At 48.8% G+C, this 27,309-nt stretch overlaps 1 protein-coding gene across 1 annotated transcript; it reads right to left on the minus strand.

Moving 5' to 3' along the window:
• LOC149345957 (leucine-rich melanocyte differentiation-associated protein-like) lies at window positions 1-27,257 on the minus strand. The gene is made up of 3 exons (XM_089586292.1): window positions 26,869-27,257; window positions 16,602-16,834; window positions 1-2,035 (listed from the first exon to the last, which is right to left on the minus strand). Exons 1-3 carry the CDS (start codon window positions 27,103-27,105, stop codon window positions 1,723-1,725), a joined length of 783 nt encoding a protein of 260 aa, XP_089442418.1. The 5' UTR covers window positions 27,106-27,257; the 3' UTR covers window positions 1-1,722.
• Between the last annotated feature and the right edge of the window lie 52 nt (window positions 27,258-27,309).

Below are 27,309 nucleotides of genomic sequence, written 5' to 3' on the forward strand. Positions count from 1 at the left end.
TTCACTCGGGCGTGAAATACACCGCCGTTTAATGGATAGGTGCGCTAGGATGCACATGTACAAGAAGTGAGCAATAAAAAGACACTCTGGCCAGCGACAGTGTCCTGCCCGCTGGCTATAATAAAAACTATATCACGAACCTTCGTATAAACACTCTCCGCAAGAACACAGCTTTCACAACACATCTCAGAAACTGGTACCTCTGACGCATGGAATGAACTCTGCGCATAAAAGCTCGCTGGTTTCCGCGTTTTTTAAACAATTTTTTGCCTTTTTTTACCGGGTCGTGCATCTTTACCGTAGCAACTTTTAAAAACTTTTCCACCTCAACCACTGGCTCGTTTACGGTGAAGTTGCGCATGGAACTTGCGTATTGCGGTAAATTTTAGCTCGTAGTAAGTTTGACAACGGTACTTATCTGGTTCGCCTGCTCATAATGAAAGCCCGGAATTGTCTGCGCCGAGATCGAGGGACCGAAATCCGGCAACGTCGGGTTTCCGCTGGAGTGCGATTGGGGAGTGGCGTTGCAATGTCTGCAGCGGTGCAGACGTTTCCGGACTTGCATCAGGCGCAGCCGAACGCGATAAGTACCATTGTCAAACTTACTACGAGATAAAAGTTACCGCAGTATGTAAGCTCCGTGTGCAGCTTCACGGTAAACTAATAAGCAGTTGAGGCGGGCAAGTTTTTAACAGTCGGTGCAATAAAAATGCACGACATGGTATCCACAGCACAAGTTCGGCCCCTGAAATCTTGGCTCACTACGATTTACTGCGTATATAATTAAGCTCTGCTAGCACTTTGTTCACAATCAGGAACTGCGCCGATGCGTGATCGTTCGGGCATTATAAGCGTTCAAATAGGCATTCAAAAATTGGCACGAGAGCTAAGAACGCGTGGAGATTTTTGTTGCTTGTTTTGGGGGAAAAAGGGTAAGCTAGCTATCGACATCAATTCTTTAGCAACATGCGCAAGATCAGTGCCTTGCATACGACACTGATTACAGTGATGAGCACTGTTTGGAAACATCTGCACACACGAGAATACTGATACGATCTCAACACTTACGAAAAACATCAATCTACTCAGTGATCACAAGTATTGCCTCCATCATCATTGCAAGCCAAGCCCATGAGAGCCGTTACTTAGCGGCAAGTGGCCTAATGACCACCTCAGTGTCAAACGCTACAATTAAAACCCAAATTTAAATTGAAAGTTAGTAGCCGTTACAGTGCCATGGAGCCTCGGTGACGCCGTCGTGGTGGTCATAAAAATAAAAAAAAGAACTGCCGAGGCTTCTTCACTAATGCAAGCAATAGTCGGTGTTCATCACCGCATCACTACAGTTCCGTTATTCACCGAGTCTTATAAGCAGACACCGCTGGCTGACGTCGCAAGCCATTAAAATTGTTTGCAGGTTAGCAAAGCCATTTAGTCATAGCCGATGCTGAAGGTGTCGCTATCCGCGCATGTTCACATGAAACATGTTTCATCGTGAAGCATGTGGGCACGTGTGCCTTGTCCAATGAACCACTTGTTGCGGTCCAGACGCTGGAGACGACGGGCCACGGAGTGGGAGATACGCAAATCCACGCGCACTCGAAACAATCGCATGACCCGGAGTTCCTCGTGAAAGTAAGTCACGTGCTGCGTACGAGCACTGGTGCCACGCCGTTCACACTCACGATGCGGCCGATCGCCCCGAGGGCTTCTGGTGCGGCCTCACAGCTCGTCGTTGCGGATGAAGCGGTTGCCCTCGGAGTGCTTTCCGGTGTACTTGTACTTGAGCATCCCGTAGACGGTCTTCCGGTGCTGCCCGATGCCGTGCGTGGGTAGCGCGGGCAGCGGCGTGTACCGGTAGCCCTCGGCCTCAGAGTCCGACCCTTCGGCCCACAGAGGCGCCATGTGCAGCGGGGGCCTCGCCACCCGCATGAAGGCCCCCACCCGGCGGGCCTCGGCGCGCTCGGCGCTGCTCACGGCGCGGGAGTCGAGGAACTTGAGCTTGCGCAACTTGTGGATCACGTAGTAGCGGTACCTGCGAGGGGGGAAAGAAGGAATTGCGTCATGGGCAGCCAGAGGTGATTGCTTGCTCGAAATCCTAAATCGCGAGCCTAAAAGACCGCTGTGTCAGCACCCCATCCGTGGCCCTTCTGGATAAGGAATTTCGTTTCCTTGCGACAGCTCAGCATTCATGATTCTCTGGTCATTTCCTGCTGCGATTGTCTGTTTCTTGTCTCACACTTCTTGTCTTTGAGGCCTTGTGTATATTTACCGATGTGTCAGAGCAATAAAATTTCCGTTGTTAGTCAGCGCCTGTGTCTCGTCTCCCCGTTCTGCGTCCTTCGTGAAGTTTGCACTGTTTTAAATTCATGTGTGCTTGTCCGAATCTTTCCTATTAATGCCGCCGTTACAAAAATTACTTCAGACAGCCTGTAGACTATCCATAGCCTTTGTCTATAAAGTCTATAGACTCTCTATAGACCAATTTTATAGACTAGTCAATAGGCAATATAGATGCTATAGACAGTCTATAGACAATCGAAAGATTTATGGCCATATATGTTTAGTAGACTTTCGTCTATAGAGTCTACTGACTATGAATGTACAAAAGGAAATATCTATAGTAAAGCAACAGAGTCTATGCAAAGTCTATAGACTATTTTTATAAGGGCCGCGACACCTGCTTACGAATGTTTGGTCCGGTTTCCAGCGGGTTTAACGTCCCAAAGCGAATCAGGCTATGAGGGACGCCGTAGTGAAGGGCTCCGGATAATTTCGACCACCTGGGGTTCTGTAACGTGCACTTATACCACGCAGAACACGGGCCTTTCTTTTTTACCCTCCATCGAAATGCTACCTCTGTGGCCTATCGAACCCGCATCTTTCGGGTCAGCAGCCCAGCGTCGTAACCACTGAGCCACCACGGCGGCTTCTTAATGAAGGTGTCCGTAAAGGCCTCATTTCTCGGAAACATGCGGACATATTTATACTGGAAAATTGCAGCGCAGCAGGAATAAGGACGAGACGAGAAGGACGCAAACACAAGCGCTGACTAAAAACTGTGTTTTATTGCTCTGAGCCAGCCTATATAAGAACTAGGTACAAAACAAAACAGAAACGAACACATCACCTCACGCATTCGTGGCACGATTATCGGAATTGTCTCCCGTTCCTCCAATCTTTCGTCCTATTATTGGCGTTCAGAAATGACATTTCTTTTTCACTAAGTCGCACAGAGGGGTTGCTGACACACTTATCTGCGAATTTTGATATCGCCAGAGCCTCTGCTATCAACCTTGGGGTGGTGTCCCGACACTTGCGAAGAATTAAGCGATATCAAAATGCGCAGATAATTGGGTCAGCAACCCCTCTGTGCGCCTTAGTGAAAAAGAAATGTCATTTCTGAACGCCAATGATAGGACGAAATATTGGAGGAACGGGAGACAATTCCGATAATAGTGCCACGAATGCGTGAGGTGATGTGTTGGTTCCGGTTTTGTTGTTTTGTGCCTAGTTCTTATATAGGCTGGCTCAGAGCAATAAAACACAGTTGTTAGTCAGCGCTTGTGTTTGCGTCCTTCTCGTCTCGTCCTTGTCACTGCTGCGCTGCAATTTTCCGGTATGCAGAACCAACTAGCCAGTCACTATGTTTTGAGCATATTTATACATTGTAACATGAGCGATCAAGACGTGCTTAAGCCAATGTTTAGAGGGACGCCGAAGATAAATTTAAGTTGGATTGTATGGTTAGATCGCAGCATTCTAACTACAAAGACGCCACTTTCACTGAAAATGGGGCTTTAATAAGCTAGTAAAGAGCCACGAAAATGAAATACAACCGCCGCCATCACCGGCCGGTTTGGCATATGTAAACTGCGGTGCGCCAAGACAGTTCAATGGGTGCGGACCTTTGAGGATAAGCAACGCCACTACTCGGTTCCAAACGTGGGTCACATGACTGCTTTTTATTTTAATTTTTAATTTCATCCTCGATACTGCCAGTCCCTTCAAAGATTCATTTTTACGGGAGTGCATTGGTTTGAATTTTGCCTCAGTTTCCCTTTAAGTACGAATAGCCAATAATACGGGCCAAACTCTCGCATTCGGCTTCATGCAAGGTAATCGAAGGTTAGCCTGCATTCGGACTGCCGTTGATGCTCATGAAGGCGCCTGGACATTCTCTACCCGTCCGGCACAGACGCTATGGGACTAGCGGTTACAAATGCCACTGGCTCAGTTCATGCTACGGGCTCCCTTCGAGGCATGAACTAGAGCACGACGGCTGAGGAGACCGCCATAGCGATAGCACTCGCTTCCATACACCACATGGCCTCGCATGATGAACACCACGCCAGTCCGACATTCACAATCATTAGGGCACTTTATCTTTGCAGGCTACGGGCGCGCTATCACCAATCAATCGCGATATATTCCCCACCGTGCGCATCGTTTTTACTCCTGATCACGCCTCCCTTCCTGACAACGAGAGGGCCCACGCACTCGAGCGAGCAGCAACCTTCCGGGCGCTGTCGACGGAAGCGGAGGAGGAAGTAGACACAGAGGGCGCCTTACACTCACATCACAAACATCACAGAATACTGCCGCACACAAAGATGAACACTGCCGCCTCCGCACCCAGCTCTGACCAAGGCAGAAGCTGTAGCATGGCGTCAACTTCAGACTGACAAGTATCCTAACCCATACCACAAACACTTGTTCTTACCCACCGTCAACCCGGACAAATTCCTGGGCTGCCAAGAACATCGACCAACACTGTATCATTCCGTTTGGGCCTGCACAACACCACCCAGAGGCATCCCACCCGTAACCCTCCCCACTCCTTCATCTTGGGATCCGATCGACCAGCGCCGGCTCATCGAGCGTGCCGAGAAGATAGCGGTGGCAAACGGGGTCTTGGACTGAGAGCCCTTCTTCTTGAGACCGCTATGACGTTCACGAACACGCAAGACCAGCGACAGCTGCTCTGGCGGGCCTGCAGGATCGCCGCGGCACGTGGAGCCCTGGAATGAGGGCTCCACTCAAGAAGACAAGCGCAGTATAGTTTTAATAAAAGTTTTTCATCATCCTCCTCTTCCTCCTTACAGTGACTGGCATGTTCAAAGGTGCATGGGCAGCAGTTCTAAATTCCCCTAACTTACGGAAAGGCGAACATCGGTGAGACTGTCCGTTGTACCAACAACCATCCAAGCGAGCACCAGCTTTCGATAAGCAAGTCTTATCTATAGATCCATACTGCTTCGCGTTCCAGCGTGGGTATCAGTTTGTCACAGGACAAATATACAGGCGCGCTTGCCCCATGAAATCAGTTGCAAGTCTGTGCTAGACTTGTACAGGTAGCGGCAATATGGAAGGGAACACGGTAGCGAGTGGCCTCTGCGCTTCACGAAGCGCTGACGCGATAAGAAAGAGAGAGAGAACTTTTAATTATAGTAGATTAATTCGCGCGAGCAGGGTGGTCGGGGCCCCTAGTCCAGGACACCGCTGGCGACAGCTTGCCGACCCCGGTTGTCGCTGGTCAGGACCTCCTCCCACTGCTCGTGTGTCGGGTGTGGCACTGTCAACTTTCTGTCCGATTTGTCCTGGCATTCACAAGATGTGAAGACTTGGATATGTGTCGGTTTGTATTTTCCTCCAGTCAATGGCAGCGAGGAAGATGGGTGTTTGTTTGGCGGTGAGACATGTCTTCTTTTGCCTTAGGTGCTCTAGCCTGTCACCATACGGTCTTAGGAGGGGGTGGGGTAGCGATGGGTATCCGCCCGGTTTGTGAGAGCTCGGGCTAGATCATTTGCTACTTCGTTTCCCGCTAGGCCTTCCTCACCAGGTGTCTAAGTTATTTTGTGTGGGTGTGAGTGTACTTAATAGTGGACTCGCCTTTCCCTGAGGTTATCCTTAAAGGTAGTCCGTGCAGGCTTGTTGGGAGTCCGTCACTATGTGCGATGGCTTGCCCTGTTGGCCTTGAGTCTTGATGGTGATGGCTATGGCCAGTTACTCCGCTTCCACAGGATCTTTGCCATAGATTGATGCCCTGACGATTGGCCTCTTCCGGTTGTCGAGGGCAGCAATCGCGAACCTGCCAAGCTCGGCATAGGCCCCGATGTCCACGTATACCGCTTCCGGTTCTTTTGATAGTTTCTTTGCCAGTACTTTGACTTCTCTCTTGCAGGTGCCGGAATTTGGGACTTGCTCTCACAGTTCGTAGTCCCCAGTCTCGTCAGGATAACCCTACCCGCTTGTGTTGTGCATGGCTGTTATTAAATCTGCGACCGTTCCCGGAAATTTATGGGCTATGGAATGGAGTGTTCTGCTTGAGCCAGATTTGACGTTAGATGGGTCTATTAGGCATCGTAAGATCAATCATGTTTTAGACGTACTTAAGGTACCTTTCAGCGACTCACAAAACTGTACAAAATTTTGCTTGATGAGCTTTATAGCATACTCCCGGGCCTCGTAACCTTCGTTATTTTTCATTGTAGTTTCCTATTTAATTTTAGTTTTTTTCCGCCGTTCTACTAGACCTTTTCGGGCTTCCCATAAATGGGAGAGACGTCTGTCTACATCGGTTGTTTGTTGTCGTTTAGGATGATTTGAGTCATTTTTGCGCGAGCATATTTTATGTTTTTAACCCAATCTTGAATAGTTATGATGCCGCCTTCTGGCGGTTTAATATTCCTGTATTGCTCCCAGTTCGTTATTTTTGCAGAGCATATACTCCGCCTCATCAGGGCTGTCGTTAAGGATAAGCTAAGAATTACGTGATCGCTGCCCAGAGTTTCTTCCAAATTGGTTCGTGTGAAGTGTCTTATGTTTTTTGTGAAATCTATAGGTATGGGCATTTGTCTCTGCTAGTCCTGTTCCCTATTCTAATGGGGGACATGATCCGTCATTAGGCAGAGGTCCAGGTGCTCAGCTGCTTCCAACAGGCTGGTTCCCTTCGGTGTGTCCTTGTGGTAGTTCCGTGCCGTGTGTACAGCGTTTAAGTCCCCCAAAATGATTGGTGTGCTTCCCTGTGTGCATTCTTCTTGTGTGTTGCTTGGAGGACTGTAGAGGTTTAGGATGAACACAGTCTGCTTCCTTTTTTGAGAGAGAATCGGCGGCCAAGGCGCATGCGCAGCAAGCACGGGTGGTGCTCTTTCCGCGCATGCGCCTGGTGCGTCCATTCTCGCCGGCTCTGGGCGGCAGCCCTTCGCGAAGCGCGGAGGCGACGCGCTCCCGCGTTCCCTTTTGTGTTGCCGCTACCTGTACCTTTTGTTGCCAGTTGCGTTTCTGTGATCTATAACCTGTGCTATCTTGTTATGAGATAAGCTGCGACGGAGCGTACAGTCAACTAAGGTCTTTCAAAGTGGCTACTGGTTGTACAGCGCATGCGTAACGCTGCATGGTTAGAAAGCACTGGTGCTGCACAGCGCAGGCTGAAAAAGATCAGCGCAATTTCAGGAACAGAGGAGAAGAACGGAGTCGCTATCCACGCGACGATAATCGACACAACGTTGTGCGTGCTCACTGCCGAACTAAAACTTCTTATTGTTGAAGATGGCTGTTTTGGGACGTGCTGGTAAAACATGTAGCACTTGGACGACACGGACAGATACGAAGATACGAAGCGCTCGTGCTGTCTACTTCGTATCTGTCCGCGTCCTACAACCGCTAGAAGGTCCATGGCGAATCTATTAGTATTCAATTCTTATCCAGAACATCCAAAGGTCTGAACCGCCTTCCCGCAGATATTGCGTCTATATATCAGGTTACATGCTTTTTCGATAAGTATTGTTCGCGGTCTTTTGTGCAGTCAGCTGAATGTTCTTTCATTACTGCTTCCTTTTTTTTCTTATCGCTGTTGCGTCTTGTCGGTACGCTGTCTTTATTGCCATGTTTTGTTCTTTTTTCTTTAAGTTTGACATATCACACTGCTTATTCTTTGATGTAGCTTTTGTACGATATATTTGGCTGCTTTTATGTTTTTTTTCTTGTAACCTACTCTCCTTTGTAATGCTTGGGTGAATGGGGGCATAGGGGTTAAATAAATAACGAGAGTGCGGGGCTGTTTCTACTAGAGCACTGCACGGGCCTGAATCTGAGGCCCAAGCCCGGCCCGGGCCCGAGACCTAAAGCCCGAGCCCGGCCCAGGCCCGCGGCTTCAAGCCCGGGCCCGGCCCAGGCCCGCTAAATTATCGCTATAGCTAGCCCGGCCCGGCCCGTGAATCCCGGAGTGAAGCCCAGCCCGGGCCCGGCCCGGCCCGGCCCGTTTGCTCACTCTGAGCGAGTACTAGACCGATAAGAAACTGTTCAGCAAAGGTTCTGAAACCACAGTTTGGCTTGCAGAAGGTTGGTTCTTTTTAACCCTGAAGGAAGTGATTAAGAGTGGTGCTCGCCAGGCCCATCTTTTGGACAGTGCTCTCGTGTAGGTGCGCAAAGATAAACTTGGAAGTGGCGAGAGCAAAATAAAAAGGGCTGCATAGGGGTGTAATAGACTACTTTGCATTCCCCCATGATTTTAATTGGTTATATTTTGCCGCCCGGAAGTACAAACATTAAAGCTGCCTAGCAAGCAGTGGGATGGCATTTTTTTAGTGAACGCGACCTCACAGGTTGAACTCATAGCCGAACTGGTCGCCGTTCAGCAGAAACGAAAAGATAAAAGGCATGAGTATTTCACTGTGTGTATTTTGAAGACTATAAGAGTCCTAAACGAATATCTTCTTCCCGAATGCATTTCTAATAGTGTACAGGTATGTGTTGGGATGATGAACGATCAATGGCCAATTAAGACCGGTTGAATTTCACTCTTACTAGTGGAGCAGAAGATAACGCGCGAGTACGTGATAACTTACAGGGCAAAACACTTGTCATGACAACCAGGCTGAAGAAGCGAGGAGGGAAATATGTGGTTATGAGATGAGATTTACAAACTCTCGCGAGCTTTCGTGGCTATTTCATTTAGAGACGTTGCGGTCAGCTGATGAAAAAGAAAACCAAACGCGCTTTAGTTTGTGCATTTTCTCACATGAGAAAAATATAGCTATAAAATAAAGGTTATGTTTTTGGGGCTCAAGGGCCCAAGGCGAGTCAGGCTGTGAGAGACACCGAAGCAGAGGGCTCCGGATCATTTCAACCACCTGGGTTTCTTCAACGAGCAATGATACTACAAAGTACATGGCTGTCATGCTTGCCGCCAAAATAGAAATGCAGCCGCCGAGGCTAGGAGCGAACCCTAGTTCCCCGGCTCAGTAATCAAGCGCCTTGACCACTAAGCCACCGCGGCGTGGAAATAAGGAAGTAAATATGTCAATGAATAAAGCTTAGTTTTTTTCTCAGTGCGTACTATAACCCATTGCTCATCCGTGTCGCTGCTCCAATGCAGCAGTTGTGTACTTCACTCTGCAATAGCGAATGAATAGTAGGACACCAGCCGTTTCTGTACGGACCCAAGCCCGACTCGGGTCCGCAGCTTTAAGCCCGAGCCCGACCCGGGCCCGCAACTTCAGGCCCGGGCCCGGCCCAGGCCCGGCAAAAAAATCATGTCCCGGCCCGGCCCGGCCCGCGGGCCGGGCCGGGTCCGGGCTTTCGGGCCGGCCCGAGCCCGTGCAGTGCACTAGTTTCTACATCTCAGTCTTATGAGCGGCTCAGCAAACGGGCATCGCCTTCAAAGAATTCTCTTTATACATTGCTCCGGTCATCGGTCCTTAGTAATTTTTTTTTACTTCCCCCTGAACACACACACTGCACAAGACAAGGTTGCACTCGACCGTACGTGCGTCGCGCAGATGCCAGCCCCGGGCTAACTTGACAGATGAAATTGGCCTTTAAGCAGCGTACTTATTTCGGCTCGGTCCAGACAAGGCGTGGTCACATGCGCCGAGTTTTACGCTGTTTTTTATTAGGCAACTTTCATCTCAGTTTACGACGCTCCACATTTTACACAGAGGTTGCAGTGTTTTAGTGAGCCATATACCGGTAACTATGGTTCGCAGCACAAGTGTCAATAAAGTTAAGTACGCATAACATGTTGGGCTAGTGAGTGCGTGTAGATTTGGGCGAACGAAGTAAAGTACAAGCTCACAGACAGGGACTCAGGGTGGAGGTACACCAAAGACAAACTCGACATGGCACGTGCAAATTGCGATGAGTGGGGCTAGTATAGCGGTACTATAGCTAACGTGTATTGTCATACGAGTGTATATCATGCACGGGGTGTGTGTGCTTCTCGTCCTGTGCTTCTCCTTTTGGCTCCCTGTTTTTATTGTTTTTTTTTCGGAGATTTCGGAGATGAGCGTCAATTAACGGGGCTCTATGATAGTGTAGCGTAGTGGGAGGTGTTCCATTAGCTCGAAGATCCCCGACTATCTTTTCTATCCTTGTTTTTAGCGCGAAAGCCCTTGTGTAGCGCGAAAGAATCTTGTGTAAAGGCTAAGAGTGAATTGGGTAAGCTCGGGTAACTTCAGAGAAGCGCCGCGCTAGCTGTAACCAATAGGAGGGTGACCTTGGGGGTGACCTTGGCTAAGTCTAGCATAGCAACAGCCCATGCAGAAGTAAAATAGATATTGTAGCAACTGGGTTCCGAACCCGCGGCGGCGTGAACAGATCAGCTGCTCGAGAGCACTTTGCTACCGCCGCAGCCGATCACGTTTCGTGTTGAAGTGCAACACAATTTCGCGCTGTGCATTGCATATCGTCCTCTTCATCAGCTTCCATCTGCGGTGCAAACAGGTCAGATCAGCTTAGCCTCGATCAGATGTTCTGTGGTTTATGGAGGTTTATGGAGGTTTAACTTTCCAAAGCGACTAAGGCTATTAGGGACGCCGTAGTGAAGGGCTCCGGAAATTTCGACCACCTGGGGTTCTTTAGCGTGCACTGACATCGCACAGTACACGGGCCTAGTTGTGTTCCCTACCATAACCATAATTTCCCTCTCTCTGCCGGCACATAGAACGAACTTCCCAGACAAGGTAACAGGTAAAATACAAAGGTTTAATTACATGAAGAAAGTAAGACAAGAAGGTAAAGTAGGGAGACAAGGTTACAAGATTGAAGAAAAAGCCTCCTTCCATGCCGAACAGCGGCTTAAATAGGGTGTCCTGTCCCCAGGTCCCTAGTTGGGGAATTTGGTTAATCAAAAATGTGTCCAATCACTGTGAACTGGGTCACGTGTCCATTCGTAGTGTTCCGCCCACAAGGACGTCCCCCAGTTCACCCTCGCCACTTCTTCGAAGATGCTGTCCGGCCGATCCCTCGCAGCAACGATGACAAGCCGTTAAGTTCGAGCCATTCGTCAGCCGAAACACGAGTCTGACACCTGCACTTCACAGCGAACCGCGGGGACGGAGGGCCGGCGTCGCACTTGCGCCGAAAGGTTCCAGGAAGACCTGAAGCTGTTACCGAAGCGCGGGCACGCCAGCACCCGCGCTGGCCACAAACAACACAGACAGCCGCCGACACACCAAGCCGTTGCGTTTCGTTTTGATTTGGCACCGCTAATGGGAGCTGTGCCGAAGACCGTTCCTGTGCAGCGGATGTCCCCCCATAAACCACCAGGGGGTCCCCTTGTTGACGCCGCTCCCTGCTTTCGGGGTGCCGGGGCCGCCACGTCGACGCCTCTCCGAAGCCTGTCGATTGACAGTTTCCAGATGTCTGTAGATTCCTTGTAGGCTGGCGCTTCCCGTCTTTAACACATTAGCCACCGCCCCAAGGAGCCGTCCCGATGCTTCGGCGTTTTAGCGGAAGGAGTCGAGCGTAACAGGCCTCTAGAATTTCGCCTCCATCGAAATTCGTGTCTCGAACCCGCGTCTTTCGGGTCAGCAGCCGAACACCATAACCCCTGAGCCACCGCGGCGGCTCTGAGCCTAATACCGTCTCCAGACGTGCCAACGACCCAGCAAAGCAAAAAACATGAGCCAACCAGGCTAAGCACAGGCTTTCGCACGTCTACTCCGTTTAGTTGCGTTGAAAGCCGACCAAACTTTTTTTTTCCGGTTATTTGCACATGGCCACAAAAGGACAAATCTGCAGAGGTATGGATCGGGTCGTGAGCTATGAAGAACGATGGAAAAGCCCGCACCTGCAGCGCAGTCTCGTAGACTTCCTCAAACCTGTCCAATACACTCGAAACATGAATACCCCTTCATGGGAGTAGAAAGGGTGTAAAGCTGTCCTCTAGCGCACTTCCTTTTATAAACGGCAGTGCGCCGGAGGACAGCTTTACACCCTTTCTACTCCTTCCTGTTTAGAGTGTACCAAAGAGTATATGTATATATGCATGTGGCACAGCTTCTGCGAAACTCCGCATGCTTCGGAAGCAAGATAAAGGCAGGGCAATAAGATATCAACAGGCCCTGTACCAAATTTTTTTGCAGCATCATCAGCCTGACTACGCCCACTGCAGGGCAAAGGCCTCTCCCATGTCTCTCCCATTAACCCTGTCCTTCGCCAGTTGTGGCCACCGTATCCCCGAAAACTTCTTAGTCTCATCCGTCCACCTAACTTTCTGCTGTCCCCTGCTACGCTTGCCTTCTCTTGGAATCCACTCCGTCACCCTTAAAGGTGCACTGAAGAGGAATCTGAACTCGTCTTTTTGCAACGGGAACTCGATCTACACGTTCCTAGCATTGTTAGAAACTGCGACTTATTGCCCTGTGTGGCCGATTTCCCTAATTAAATCGAATTAACAACCGGCTCCCGCCTTTTTTTTTTAATTCTCCCTCGTACGGTGGGCGGAGTCGACCAACGCGGGGAGTGCCTTTCAGCCAGCTCCGTGGAGGCTTTGCTTTCGCTTCATTTTGTTTTTTAGGTTTCCGCGAATAAATAGTTTCATTTGCATATAATATAACCACGAAATAAGCCCGCAGAAATAAAAATACGCGCGGACTATTTTCTTCTACGGACTACTACGTATTACTCCGCCGATGGCAGAGCGGCAAGCCGCCACGGGACTGGGTGAAAGGCACTCGCCGCGTTGGTCGACTCCGCCCACCGTACGAGGGAGAATTCAAAAAAAAAATTCGGGAGCCGGGCGTTAATTCGATTTAATTAGGGAAATCGGCCACACAGGGCAATAAATCGTAGTTTCTAAGAATGCTCGGAACGTGTATATTGAGTTCCTGCGGCAAAAAAACGAGTTCAGATTCCTCTTCAGTGCACCTTTAAGGACCACCGGTTGTCGTGCCTTCGCATTACATGCCCTGGGATAACACAGTAGGAAAAACTACTAAATACATTAGTTTTTCAGCGCACGTGTCATTTTGCAGGCATTATGACCACAGCACTATGAAGGCAACAGAAAATGTGATGAATGTGAAATGTGAAGAGAGTGAGAGAATAAACATTTATTATGCAAAAGGAGACTGGAGCGCGCTGTGTTCGAAGTAGCGGTCGAGCTTTTCTCGTCAGAGTGAAATGTGTGCCATCGTTCGTCATGAATAAGTATCATCCAAGAAGTGATTGCACAGAATGCCATATCAATTCAGGGACACACGAAATTAGCGTAGCCAGCACGAGGACTACAGATGATCTGAATGTCCTCACAAAGCTGCAACGTGTGCGCAGCGGTGCCTGAATTGCAAGCTCCAAATAACCGGTGCCAGACACGTCATCGTGCACAACTGGCTTCAGACGTAAACGTACCTATCGTGCGTTGCCCAAAAACCAAATCCAAAACCAATGAGTAAAATGTGATTTTTAAATCGAAAGTGTGTCCGTTATTTTCACTGTGTGATCAGTGTTTTAGGAAATATATTCCTGGACACCTCCCCCAGCGGCATAGTTCTTTGCACTTATACCTTCATATCGGTTTGATTAGTGTAATTTATTACCTTAATTTATTAGCTTGCCTATCCTGTGCAGTTGATGGCATATATGATGTGGCTTCACCTGCTTGTTTAACGTGTATTCGCTAGTGATATCCTTCCTAACCTGCTCATGTCGTTCACATATGAACAGCAACATCCATGCGTGCAACTGCTTTTACGCTAACATTTTAAGTAAAGCGCTAGAATTCGTGTTTCTTTTTCCAGAACAAGTCGCGCACGGATTCTAGTAGCAGCTGCCTCGTGAAAGCATTTTGACCCTCCTACGGCCTGTTCGTTGTACTGTTATCCTTCGACCTGCTAGTAATAGGCTGCTCCTCATAAAACAAGAACTCGTCCAATGACTGCTCTTCATCCGGCATATGAAAAATGCACCAGGCACAAAGCAGTAGCGGGGAGTCGCACACCAGACACGGTATGATTACGGCTTCTTCGCTGTCGAGAGGCGAAAACATCTTTGTTCGCACTTGTACTGGTCACGTCTTTCGTCGCATCTTTGTCGTTGCGAAGCCGAGACCAAAGCGTTAGGGATTAGCGGCGTTTCATCTCTATGTGAGCTAAAAAAGAAAGAAATGAATTAAACCCTGTTTTCAAGTGTCGAAACGTGCACTTGACGTACCATGTCTCTCATCCCAACCCACAGGGAGGCATTTTCAAGGGTCATTGATCATGTTCCCCGCTGAGAGCAAGCTACCAACCCTCAATTGACACTTCGCTACTGCGACATGACGATGTCCATCGTTTGTCGAAGATCGCATGCAACGAGCTCACTGAGACAAAACTAACCTTCGCAGATACTCCTCGACCCCGTCCCCTTTCAGTCTGTGGCCCGCCCTAAGGCCGACCTTATGCCCCGTGTTCTGAAGAGGTTTGCACTGGTGACGCCCAAACCTACTCGCGTAACGCGCTTACACGGAAACACCTCTCGACTGTGAGTGCCTTCGCTTTGGAGATAACGCATGCCGCGAAGGATGCGTAGCCCGTTTTGGCGCGTACCGCGACGACAGGCCTTCTGTGGTTGCGCTGAGGCTTTCCGAAGCACTTTCGTTTTCATAGTTAATTGAAGTCCTGGTGCGTGCGTAGTCCTCGTTTCAGAACAGCCAAGGTCCCTAATAAAAAGGTACGGAGCTTTGAGTTTTACCGTATTTTTTTTTTTCAGATAACCAGCAGGCTCAGGAACTCGTATTTCCAGACTGTCAACCTTTCTGATAACCGCTTCTGGAGAAGGAAGCAGTGGATCACTGACCCCCGGCCAACCTCAATTCTTTACACCGTTCAACAAAAACCTTGCACTTCTGCAGCGCATTCCGGCATGCGCTCCGTTTCACTAACCTGAAAACGATGCTTATACATCGTCGTCGGGCTCTGCTTTATAGAACCCGTTCAAAAGCTGCCAAGGATAACTGCTTGTGTTCGAAGGAGGGATTTGAATCATCCCTTCTTCAGGGTATTCTTCAACGAGGCAAGCTGAGCTCGCAGCTATGGGTAACGGCTGAAATCACCCCATGTCAGGAAACTGTGTCAGCGCAACGGTCGTATGGTCGAGCTTTCTGTTCCAAAAGAACTACGCAGCGTTTACAGAAGGAGTAAAGCCTCGCTTTTTTTTCAATCCTCGAAGCTCATCATCCCAACTTCACGCTCTATGTCTTGACACCTCAATAATAACGTTCCATCAGAAGTAGGCACCCGTAAATCCTTTCTTGGATAAAGGATCCCCAGTTCACAAGTAATGAGGGACTCGGAGAGGGCTGCGAGGAGACACCGCACTTGTCGATCTTTTTTGTTTTCGCAAAACCTGCGCGACAAGCTTGGAGGAGCCAAACAAGCATGACAGAGAATTTTTGCGGTGCTTCCCTCCTTGTCAACTGATTAAGCTGACTGGATAACCTTGACCGTGCATCCGAGACAAGAACAATTTTGCACAGGTTCTTAACAGGCCATCGAGAGAGGAACGAAAGGGAACTACAGCCACTTTCATTTATGCCTGTTGTGTATAGGACATGGAGTGAAAGATCTATTCGCTCGAGTGCAACATAGATGTCACCTCCGTGCAACGCGAAAATGAAGGCGGCCACTTTTATGCGAGTATATATATTGTTAAGATCGGCGAACCCGGGCCTGAGAACAATTCCTAGCAGACGTAAGCCATCGTGAAGCAAAGATGCGACGAGGACTGGCGACGGCGGCAGCAGCGGCGCAGAAGCAGCGGCGGCGGCGTCAAGTGGCCGAGTCTGCCCTCGGGTCGCCGGACGGAGTGATGCCACGAAAGGTCAAGCTGTTGCTGTTGATTCAAAGACGACTGTGTCCTCGACAGATGTCTCGTGTTTCGGACATCCGGCGGGGAAGTACTAGGACGTTCATTCACCTGCTGGGAGACTGCGGGCAGTTCCTTTCCCCGGAGACAACGAACAGAAGAATTGCCGTAGTAGTCAAATAGACACATCAATATTTGATGACTGCCTCTACCTGTTTCTATCAACCTAGCTGCGTGAGAGCATCAGCAGCGCCCCCTGCCGTGGGTGGTACCACCAGTGTCCACAACTGCCCACCTGATTGGACGTCGTTCTCCGAAGTTTATTCCCCAGTCAGGGATCTGGGGAACACGAAGCCTATTTAACGGGATGCTGTTTTGTGACCGAGACCCTCCTATCTCGACTGTAAATATGTACAAATAAACATACTGTACAGTTTCCTCCATAACGGAGTTGGACACCGTCCTTCGGAGCCGGGACCTGCGGGGCTGAACGGGTCAGCCAACTCCCCTCCGTGTCCAACAACACACACCTCTGGTAGTCGTCGTCGTCGTCCTTCTCCGGGTTGCTGATCTGGTCCGGGCAGGCGGGGTTGCCCAGCAGGCTGAGGAAGGTGAGCGAGGGGTAGCACTGCTCGATGCACGACACCAGGTAGTCGAGGTTGTCGAAGCGGTTCTTGTTCAGCGACAGCGTCGTCAGCTGCGCGTTGAAGCGGAACTCGGACGCGTCCCGCAGCTCGTTGTTGTCCAGGACCAGCTCCCGAAGCTGCGTGCACGCGCGCACAGACCGTTCATGCGTCTGACCGCGGAATGCACGCACGAAAACATAACTGAACGCGGCCCAAAAGCATGCGCGTACGCTTTGCAAGGTGATGACATTGTGGTTCTTCTGAAAATACTGGAAAGCGCCGTAATGCTGGAGTCGAAGGGCCATGCGAATGTTTTAATCGCAGATCACTTGATTTATCTCAAATTATTTCATTCTTCTCTCAATCGGTCACCGTATATCACAGCTGCAGCACGCATATCTCACCGCACCAGTCATCCCCTACAAGTTGCCCGGCCGCCATCGTATACTGCCACCTTTTCTGCTTCAAGTTCCTTTCGAGCAGCAACGGACTGGAACGGCCTACACCGTGACATCGTCAACATCGCTTCATCCTCTACTTATCAAAAACATGTAGCCGATCACCTTCAGGGCTAAATAATATTGGCTGTTTTGTTCGCTCATTTCATTAAAATCCCACCCCTTAAGTAATACCCCCGATACAAGGGAGTCTTTAAGGAAAAGAAGCTGAACTGAACTGAAATTGGTATTCGAAATTCCAGCCCCGTTAATCGCTCGCGCTTCTTGTTATTACAACCCACTCCGCAGATGTACCAGTTCAAAACGTAGGGGTGTGGGGGGGGGGGGGGGGGGGGGGGGGGGGGCGATAGAGGGAAATATTCGGTGTATGACTTCCAACCACTTTACGAATACTCAGAGCAAACACATGTGCAAAACGAATTACAGTTGAGCTTCGAATATATCATACTCAGAAGGGATCTCGAAGTAGTTCGACATATAAAAAATAGCACATTAGTGAAGCACTTCTCGCAGCGACGCGGCGGGCAGTGTGCACCGCTCGCTAGGCATCGCTAGTCCTACGAAGCCGCAGCGGACGATGCTTTGGACCTAGTCACTGCTTATTGTACGGTGTCTTATCCGATTACCAGTACACCATAAATATACTAATCGCTTGATAAAACTAAGGAACAGTTGGTTTAAGAAAAGCCTTCGGCATCGACGCACGCTAGACCACGGCCGCCGCTAGGGTTTAGTTAGGTTGGCTTCACTGCATGACAGCGATGCGTCGTGGAAAACGAGTACTGCACCGAAGGCTGCCCTTAAGCACACCCTACGTTCATCTCGTCACGCAGTTTTACAGCGCTAGCACTGCCAGCAGACCCCACTCAACGCGCGAAGGGATCGAAAAGGGCCGTTAGGAGAAGCGCCACTTGCAGGAGCGCGCCATGCCGTTTCATATACCGGCCAAATAGTAGTTCGATATACTTCGCGTCGTTCCTATACTTTTGGACGGGACTTTCAAGGGGATAGACTGTGTGTTCGTATAGCCAATAATTTGAAATATCCGGGTCAGGTATATTCGGGCTCGAGTGCATTCTCGAGTACCTAGTTCCTCGAATATTCACTGTACTTAAGAACTTTTAATATCGTCATTGTAAGCGGCAGGAGCTAGGTGAAAATTTGAAGTAAGCCATTTAGCAAAACCGCCGCCACTGCTGTTGCCTTAATGGGACCTCGAAATTATTTATATGGGTATATTCCAGTGCAACAGGTCTGTAAAGGAGGTCCTTGCGGGTATACGAGTCAAATTTGGAAGCTCTGCGGGAACCCTTTAATTTAGAAATAATTTTTAAAAATTGCTGCTCGCCGCTCGCGACAGATAGGGCGATACCTCACCGCCGCGCGTCCCCTACCCCGATGACGTCAGTGGGCAGACGGGGCGAGCTTGAAGGCTGGACCACCAGATTTAGTAAGGCTGAGATCTGGGCGAGTTGGTATGCATTCATACTGGTGAACAGCGCAAAAAAGGCGGGACAACAACAAGACAAGCGCTGACTATCAACTGGGTTTATTGAAGGACGGAAGGGTATATATACAAAAACATAACACAAAGAAGTAAGAAGATAGTGTGAAAAGGGCCGTGAAAATCAAAACTTATGTCACATGTGAAGTGATGTAAGCCAATTCCTTGTTGCTAAACCCAGTTGATAGTCAGCGCTTGTCTTGTTGTTGTCCCGCCTTTTTTGCGCTGTTCACCAGTATGGACCACCAGAAATTTTCGCCTGTGACACACTGGCAAGACAGTCGGTTCAAGATCCAAATAAATGGAAACGATGTCTAACTGCACGGACGAAACTTTAAGTCCCTCGCGAATATCACTCAGACACACAACAGGGCATGCTCGAAAACTACAGCAGTGGCACAAGCAGGCAGCTGTCATCTGTCAGCTCCTCGGGTAACGCGAGCACCTGTGTAGAGCAGGGGATCTACGCCGATATGTCTTTTTCAGGTTACCGGCTACCAAGTTGGGGGAGCGGCCCATACACGACTGCGACCCTTAGCCGCATATATACTGCATATATGCACGATTGGGCTAGTTCGCGCACGCTTGGTTTTTGAGAGCGTAAGTTGCAAGAACGAAGAAGAACGAAAGAGAAAGCGACAAGGAGGAGAAGAATGCGTTTCAGGTAACGGCCGAGGTTTAGGGCTCGCGGCATATTCTCCGGGAATATATCCTCTGGAGCTAGTATATCCTCCAGAATAAAAAACAGCGAAAACTCCGAACTTCCTCGACATACAAAAAAAAAAGGGGGGGGGGGGGGGGTGACGAAAGGAAATGGCGCAGTAACTGTCTCACATCTCGGTGAGCACCCGAACCGCACCGTAAGAGAAGAGAGGAAGGTGGGAGTGAAAGAAGAGGTGCCGTAGTGATCAAGTAAAACCTTTGCTTGCGGCAGTTGGCTCATGCTTGAAGATGTAATGAAAATGGCCCCACGAACGAGGACAAGAGTAGAACACACAGGACGCCACTTGTAACTGGTTTTATTTTCGCACCCAGCCTGCCTTTTGTACGACAACCAAGCCGATTCACAGAAGCATCGGGCTTAAAATAGAACAATCTGTCGCCAACTTAAGGAATAATTGCTGGCGTAGTAAATCAAATCAGCAATCAAGATACCGCACACGAAGCAAAGGGAGCACGAATTCTTTACCGGGCCAACAGGATCAACAAATTCAGAACCAAACGCTACGCAGGGAAATCAACGAACACGTTAGACTAATGAAACGCTCAAGGGTCAATCAGCCATACAAAGTTGGTTGGTTTATTGTGTTTAACGTCCCAAAGCGACTAAGGCTATGAGAGACGCCGTAGTGAAGGGCTCCGGAAATTTCGACCACCTGGGGTTCTTTAACGTGCACTGACATCGCACAGTACACGGGCCTCTAGAATTTCTCCTCCAAAGAAATTCTAGCCGCCGCGGCCGGGATCGAACCCGCGTCTTTCGGGCCAGCAGCCGAGCACCATAACCACTCAGCCACCGCGGCGGCGCCATACAAAGTACCGTGAGATCTGGATGAGATCAATGACTGGCAAATAGCACGGAAAAACACGTGGAAAGGAAGACTGAAGGCATGCGCCTGAGTCAAAGCGAAAACTTCTAGAGCCAAGCAAAGATGGAAAAGGTGACAGCGTGAAAAAATGTTACCATGTGATTGATGCTTGTTGGGCTAGTTGGTTAAGCATGACTTCAGTGGCAGCGCAGGTAGAAAGCAAGAAGGGACGGGATAGGAAGAGTAAAGCAGCAAAGACGAAAAAAGTTAGCGCATGAAAAAATGGCACCATGTGACCACCAGCCACGCGGAAAACCAGGCGGATGAAAATGAGTCCTGAAGAACATCGACGTCAGATCGAGACAAAGATGGGAAGAATTCTGTAAGAACCACTAACGTCGTCAATAATAATAGAAAGTGCGTCACAAAACAAGCGATTGGACGGGCCAAAGAACCCCAAGGGAAGCCACAACCAAAGTAAGGCCTAAAGGAAACCTTCAAAGGTGGTCTCCGCGTCACTAAGCGCAATGGGTGGTCTGCTGACGCACTTGTTTCCCTCTTTTTTGATGAAGTAGGCTTCAACAATCTCTCGCTCAAATCTGTCTTTTCCGACTGTTTCCACGAACCACAACCAGGGTCTCAGGTTAGCAGGGAAATTCCTATTAGTGGTGAACTCCAGTTCTTGGATATCAGGTCAGTGTTTCCAGGGGAAAGGCATATGTTGGATGTTCCCGAAACATTAAGAAAATTTCACCAATTACTCACCTGTCATCCCAAATTGCTGCCCAATAATGTGCCAGCGGTTTGCGCGCAGATCCTTGTCTTTGAAATCGACGTGCGATTTATCGTACAGGCAGGGATAATCGCGTACAGTTTCCAAAAACGCTTCCATCGTCGTCGAACGTCTCGGTGGCAGTGTGGGAAGGCTTAACAAAAACAGCCCCCTTGACTGGAAATGGCCTCTGAGATTTACGGTAGCGGGTCACGGAGCCCATACATTATGATTCTTAGCATATGCCACAGGTGGCGCCACAACAGCGCGGCTCGCTCGCTTCTGATTGGTGGTCGTTTTGCGGCTGCCGCGAAAAATGGGTCTCGCACCCATTCGCGCGTTTGCCGCGCGTTGCTGCCGCGTTTCGTGAATCTTGCCGCGCGCGACAGCACCGCTCGCCGCGCGCGGCGTGTCGCGCGCGTTTTTGTCGCTAGTGTGGACGTACCATTATCATTTGATGGCGCCCATTCCAAGATTGTGAAGCGGGCGATTGCTTCAAACTCCCTGCAAGCTGCTCTAAACAAGTTATGCCCCCATTTGGTGTCAAGTAGTTTTCACGCTCGAGCGCAACGGCTACAACAGGCAGGCTACCCGCCACGTCTGGTCTCAGCTGTTTGCGAAACGCTGCTTCAGAAACTCAAGCCACCTACTCCTCTTATCAGGGAGCCGGTATCAAGCAACTCTGTTGCGATAATAACGTATATTCACAAGGTATCGCGCAGCATTCAGAAAGTGGCGAGCAGGCATAACGTTCAGGTTGTTTTCTCGGCGCCTTGAAAGCTTAATACATAGTGGCTGGCTTGTTGGTTAAACATCTTGACAACATCAGCGCGGTCGGAACACGGACAAGAAAGACTGACCTGTGTTTGTGTCAGTCTTTCTTGTCCGTGTTCCGACCGCGCTGATGTTGTCAAGACCTTAAAAGCTGTCAAAGTTTTGTGCTATGGACCGCGAGAAACGGCTGGCTTGTGCAATAAAACAACAGACAAAACTCACCGAATGCAGGACTCATGTTGTGTATCAGATCACTCTAAGCTGTGGACTCACTTACATCGGGCAAACAGGCCGTTGTTTCAATAGCGTACAAGCGAGCACTGCGGCAATCAGAGCAATTATGAAGGGAGCTTCCATGTCGACCATTGTAGAAATTGCCCTAACTGCTGTCCCCAGTTAGAAAAAACTAAATTTTTGCAGTCCAGAAAAAAGACATTTGAGCGAGAGATTGTTGAAGCCCACTTCGTCAAGAAAGAGGGAAACAAATGCGTGAGCAGGTCCTCTATTGGGCTCAGTGACGCGAGACCACCGTTTCAGAAGGTTTCCTTTAGGCCTTACTTTGGTTTTGGCTTTCCTTGGGGTTCTTTTGCCCGTACAACCGTTTGTTTTGCGATGCACTTTCTATTAATTATTGACGATGTTATAGCGGTTCTTACAGACATCTTTTTCACATTCGTCTCCATCTGACGCAGGCGTTGTTCTTCAGGACTCATTTTCGTTCACCTTTTTTTTCCGCGTCACGTACTGTTGGTAACGTGTTAACTATTTTTCACGCGATCACCTTTTTATGAGAAGCATACTACTTTAGCTACCACTTCAGCCCTTCACCGTGGTTATGCGCCTCCAAATCACGTGATACATGACGTCACACCACGTGACACGATGACGTCACGACAGTGGAGAAACGGGGGCCCACCTCGCGCCGTCGCTGTGGTTGTGCGCCTCCAAATTACGCGACACGATGATGCTTCGCATTCTCCAGGCTTAACCAAGTTAAGCCTCAGCCATTTTTATTTATTTATTTATTCAAATACCCTAAAGGGTATTAGATCTCTAATATCTAATACCCTTTATATCTAATACCCTAAAGGGTATTAGATATTAATACTTCAAAAATGGTGTCTGTATTTTAATTTTCTCTTTTCTATCTAATCTAATACCCTAAAGGTTATTGATATGGGGGACACACGAATCACTTTCATGACAATTTGTTCTTAATTGAAGGTGCACAAAAGAGAAAATTAACATACATACACCATTTTTGAAGTACAGAAAAAACAAATAAAAAACAAACAACAACAGTAATAGTGCGCAACAAAAGCTAAAAAAATGCAAACAGCTGAGATTAAGAATACAAAAACAACGCAGAAAAAAAACAGTTACAGCTCAGATTAAGAACACAAAAAAAAATCTGAGAGAAGGTAGTGGTATTCGAGGGAGCAAAAAAGAAGGATTATTAACTTTGTAAAGATACAGTGGTGCACAGGGACGTCACATTCTGATGTGATTTTGTGAAATTTGTCTGGGTGAACCTCGGTAGCAATATCTGATGGTAGGTTATTCCACTCACTTATGGTTCTAGGTATGAATGACTGCGCGTAAAGAGATGACGCACACACTGGGCGATTGACTTTGTAGGGATGATCACGGCGAAGGAAAATGAAGCAAGGTGGCTGAAAGAAGTCGTCATGTAAAACGTCGTGGTGATAAAGCTTGTGAAACAGATTGAGTGTAGAGGATTTCGCTTTGACTCAGACGCTGGTCTTCAATCTTCCTTTTCATGTGTTTTCCCATGTTATTTCTTGGTGATTGATCTCATCCAGATCTCACGGTCCCTTGTATGGTTGACTGACCCTTGAGCGTTTGATTATTCTAATGTGTTCGTTGATTTGCCTGCGTAGCGTAGATACACTTTGTTTGGCTCAGAATTTGTTGCTGCTGTTGGCCTGGTGATTCGCTCGATGTATTGCTCCCTTTGCTTCGTGCGCGGTATCTTGATTGCTGATTTGATTTTCTACGCCAGCACTTATTCCTTGAGTTGGCGATAGATTATTGCATTTTGAGTCTGATGCTTCTTTGGCTTGGTTTTCCTACAAAAGGCAAGCTTGGTACGGAAATAAAATCAGCTGCAAGTGGCGTCCTGTGTGTTCTATCCTTCTCTTTGTTCGTCGGGCCGCTTTCATTACACCTTCAAGCAGTGCCGTAGTAGAGGGCTCCGGAATAACTTCGGCCACCTGGGTATCTTCAATGTACGTGCACTGACGTCGCACTGCATACGGGCGCCTCTTGCCTTCCGCCTCCATCGAAACGTGGCCGCCGCGGTCGGGTTCGAACCAACGCACTGTCCAAAATGCGCACAGTTCCGGCCATTTTGTTACACGCACACGTTGTCTTTCCTTAAGTTGCTATTGTCGCGAAGACGGCAAGTTACGCTTTGTGAGCCAAGACGCAGCAAATAACTGTTGGAAAGCATCGAATCCTTGTTGCAAGCAAATATTTAAAAACTGCAATGGTGAACCATGGTGACCCAAAACGGTGGGGTAGCTGTGGCCAGCTTCTGCTGAAGCCAAGAGGTCCTAAAGCATCATCTGCTGATTTGGCCGAATGGCCAACATGGGATATTCTATGCGCTTCGAGTCCTGAAGTGAAGATACTGTGAAGAGGAAGGTGACCAGAACCTGCAGCGGCAGCGCCGACACACGGCGCGAGACGATACCGCCAAGTGTTCGAGCCCGTTCTATCCGTGTCGTTTCCTGGCACCTGCGCACACTCATCAGTGTTGATGCCTTCTCGTTTGCATTATTGAATCTTTAAAACACGGGAGCGTTCGTGTTGGCTTTTCGTTTTCTACTCCTGAAATTTGTTTCGTTTTTTTTTTTTTTTCTGCACCCTAAAGCGCAGGCGCCACGGGCGCTTTGTTCGCTAGAGATATATTTCGCCTTCGGTAAGCTTTCTTTTGTTGTGCTTTTATTGTGCTCAGTGAGCGTGTATACAACTGTCGCATCTCTCTTTGTTTCGTCATTTCTGCACTGTGTAGCCCCCTCCTTCCCCCTGGCAACTGCAGCTCTGTGCGTATACATAGCCCACCGTTGGTGCTAGCGCTCATGACTTACGGTGCGTAGACAGAGGTACTGCCGACGCAAAACAGTCCAAGGGCACCGATTAGTCAACTTCGGTTCGGTTGATGTCATGTCGGCCTGCAGTGTGCACTGATGGAAGCGAAACTTTTATTGTGGTGATGTTAATTAATTGGGCACAACCTTTAGGCGACCCATTCTTCAATTTACAAATAAATTAAGAATCACTGCATTCTCTAGCCTCATAGGTGCACCAAAAATGGATGGCAGAATTCATTTATTTGCGGCACTTTTTTTTTTCATGAACAAGATTTCTGCAAAGCGATTGAACAGTTCCGCCTTCAAAGTAACTTTTATGCGCTTGTAAGAAAGTTTGAAATTCGTCTCGCCTACGGAGTTCAACATAACACGTTCTTAAATCTCAATTCTAAGTCACTGCACCTAGACAAGCACTGCAAATTTCATCCTAAATGGCTGCTGACATTGCGTAGCGAGATCACTTTTTTATTTAGCGATTGAGACACATGCGTAATTTCAGTAACAAACATGATCTTCTCAGTGTAACTGGCGTCCTTCGGTTGCTTTAATGTCTATACAAAAAAAGGAACATGGTTTGGTTTCTGGGTGTCTAACGTCCAAAAGGTACCTAGGTTATGAAGGACGCCGTAGTGAAGGGCTCCGGAAATATCGACCACCTGGGTTTCTTTCACGTGCAGCTGACACCGCGGAGTACACGGGCATATAGAATATATTTTAGCAAATATTAGTTTTAAACTATTGTAGTATAGCATAACTGATTCACGTCAGCGTACGTTTCTGACGCATTATGGCCTGAGTTGCCGCTGCGCCAGATACCTCCGACTATTGCTACCGTACTGCAGCTATGGCTACTGAACAAGAGGACCGCAGTTGTACACGAACAGGTTAGAGTTGCTTGCCGCACCTACCCGAGTGCGAACAGCGTTCAGTTCGCGCCGACATGCTGACAGCGCATACCTCACTTGCGCATCGCGCACTGACTCGCGAGCCATTTGTAACGCTTTTTTTGCTATCACTGTACTCATTTTATCGCTGCATACACATGTATGGACGGTCCCTTGCTTTCCTTTCTGCCCATGATGCATCATTTCCTCGTGTCTCTCGGTGGATGTAAATTTCCTCGGCGCGCTGTTTGCTTTTCGCACGCTAGAACTTGAAAACGAAGGGCGTAGGCTCGGTCCCCGGAAGGGGCTGCGTAACTTTTTTTTTTGTAATTTAACAGAAATAAATTCACTTCCATTCAGCATACTTCCGATTCCTTCTAAATTATTAATTAGTTAAAATGCCTCCTTATCCATTTTAATCACTCAGTGGCAAAACTTACCTGCTCGGTTTCCATCCGTCAGCGGAAAGATTTCAAACGCATAGGCAAGACTAAGCTGAGAAAAGTCCAGTTTAGTGCCGCAGAAAACCTTGAGCATCGTAATTACTTCCGTCCAGACTGTCGATATGTCGCGCCATTTTCGTTCATTTTGGTGATATCAGAACCCACGAACTGAAGCCCGGTATATTGCGATAATCGGCAGTAGTCCATATTTGTTTACGCGCTCGCAGTCGGAAACGAAAGCAAGCCCCAAGAGGAGTAGTGCGCGATATTTTCGGTTAGTTCCCAATTCTTCAGGCGATTAGTATTAAAATTTCAAATCCCCTTTCATCACCCGGAAATTACTTTCAGTTCTTTAAGTTCGATTTGATAGCCCCATAACCCGCAAGGGACCGACATACAGCCGAGAATATCAATTATGCATGTGCTATATAGCAATTTCTCCTTATCCTATCTTCTGATGCTATTACAGTACCTTCGCACAGTATTGATACAATCACTTTCAAGCAGCGACGGAAATGAATTCTAGTTTCGGCGTTATTTATGACGCAGAAACTCGCTACTTATCAATGTAGCGATCTTTGCGCGAACGATAGCGCTGATTACGAACACTGCCTGTTACGTTCCAACGTCGCCTTCACCACGTAGGCGTATAAAATTAGAACACGAAGCAAAACGCAGTGGTATGGCTTGCCTGGATGAAGTGCTCGATGCCTTCGATGGTGGTCAGCCGGTTGAAGCTCAGGTCGAGGCGGTACGCGGCGAAGGCATACGCATGCACAAGCCGGTCCGGTATGGAACTGCAGTCGTGACCCACGTACGATATGTCACCGTTGCGGAACGGTTCGTAAATGTCCCCGCCGGCTCCGTTCTGCTGCGTCGCGAACGCAGCTCCAGCCAACGCGGTCACTGGAGCGGACGAGACCGCCATGGCTAAAGGTAGCAGCACTCTGCGCTCGCGCGTTCTTGAGTGTATCAGCGGCGACTTTAGTCCCGGCGGCTCTTTCCTTGCTGATTACCGCTTCGGCGATGCCGGGCGTTGGGGCCGTATCGGGATCCTGCGAGCCCACTCGTGACGAGACCATGTGGTGTTGATAGGTTGATAGCGCGATAGCGTGCGCGGCCCTTCAGGCAC

Source organism: Amblyomma mixtum, chromosome 4 (genome assembly GCF_055824585.1).
Source record: "Amblyomma mixtum isolate Tamu chromosome 4, ASM5582458v1, whole genome shotgun sequence".
Classification (NCBI taxonomy): Eukaryota; Metazoa; Arthropoda; class Arachnida; order Ixodida; family Ixodidae; genus Amblyomma; species Amblyomma mixtum.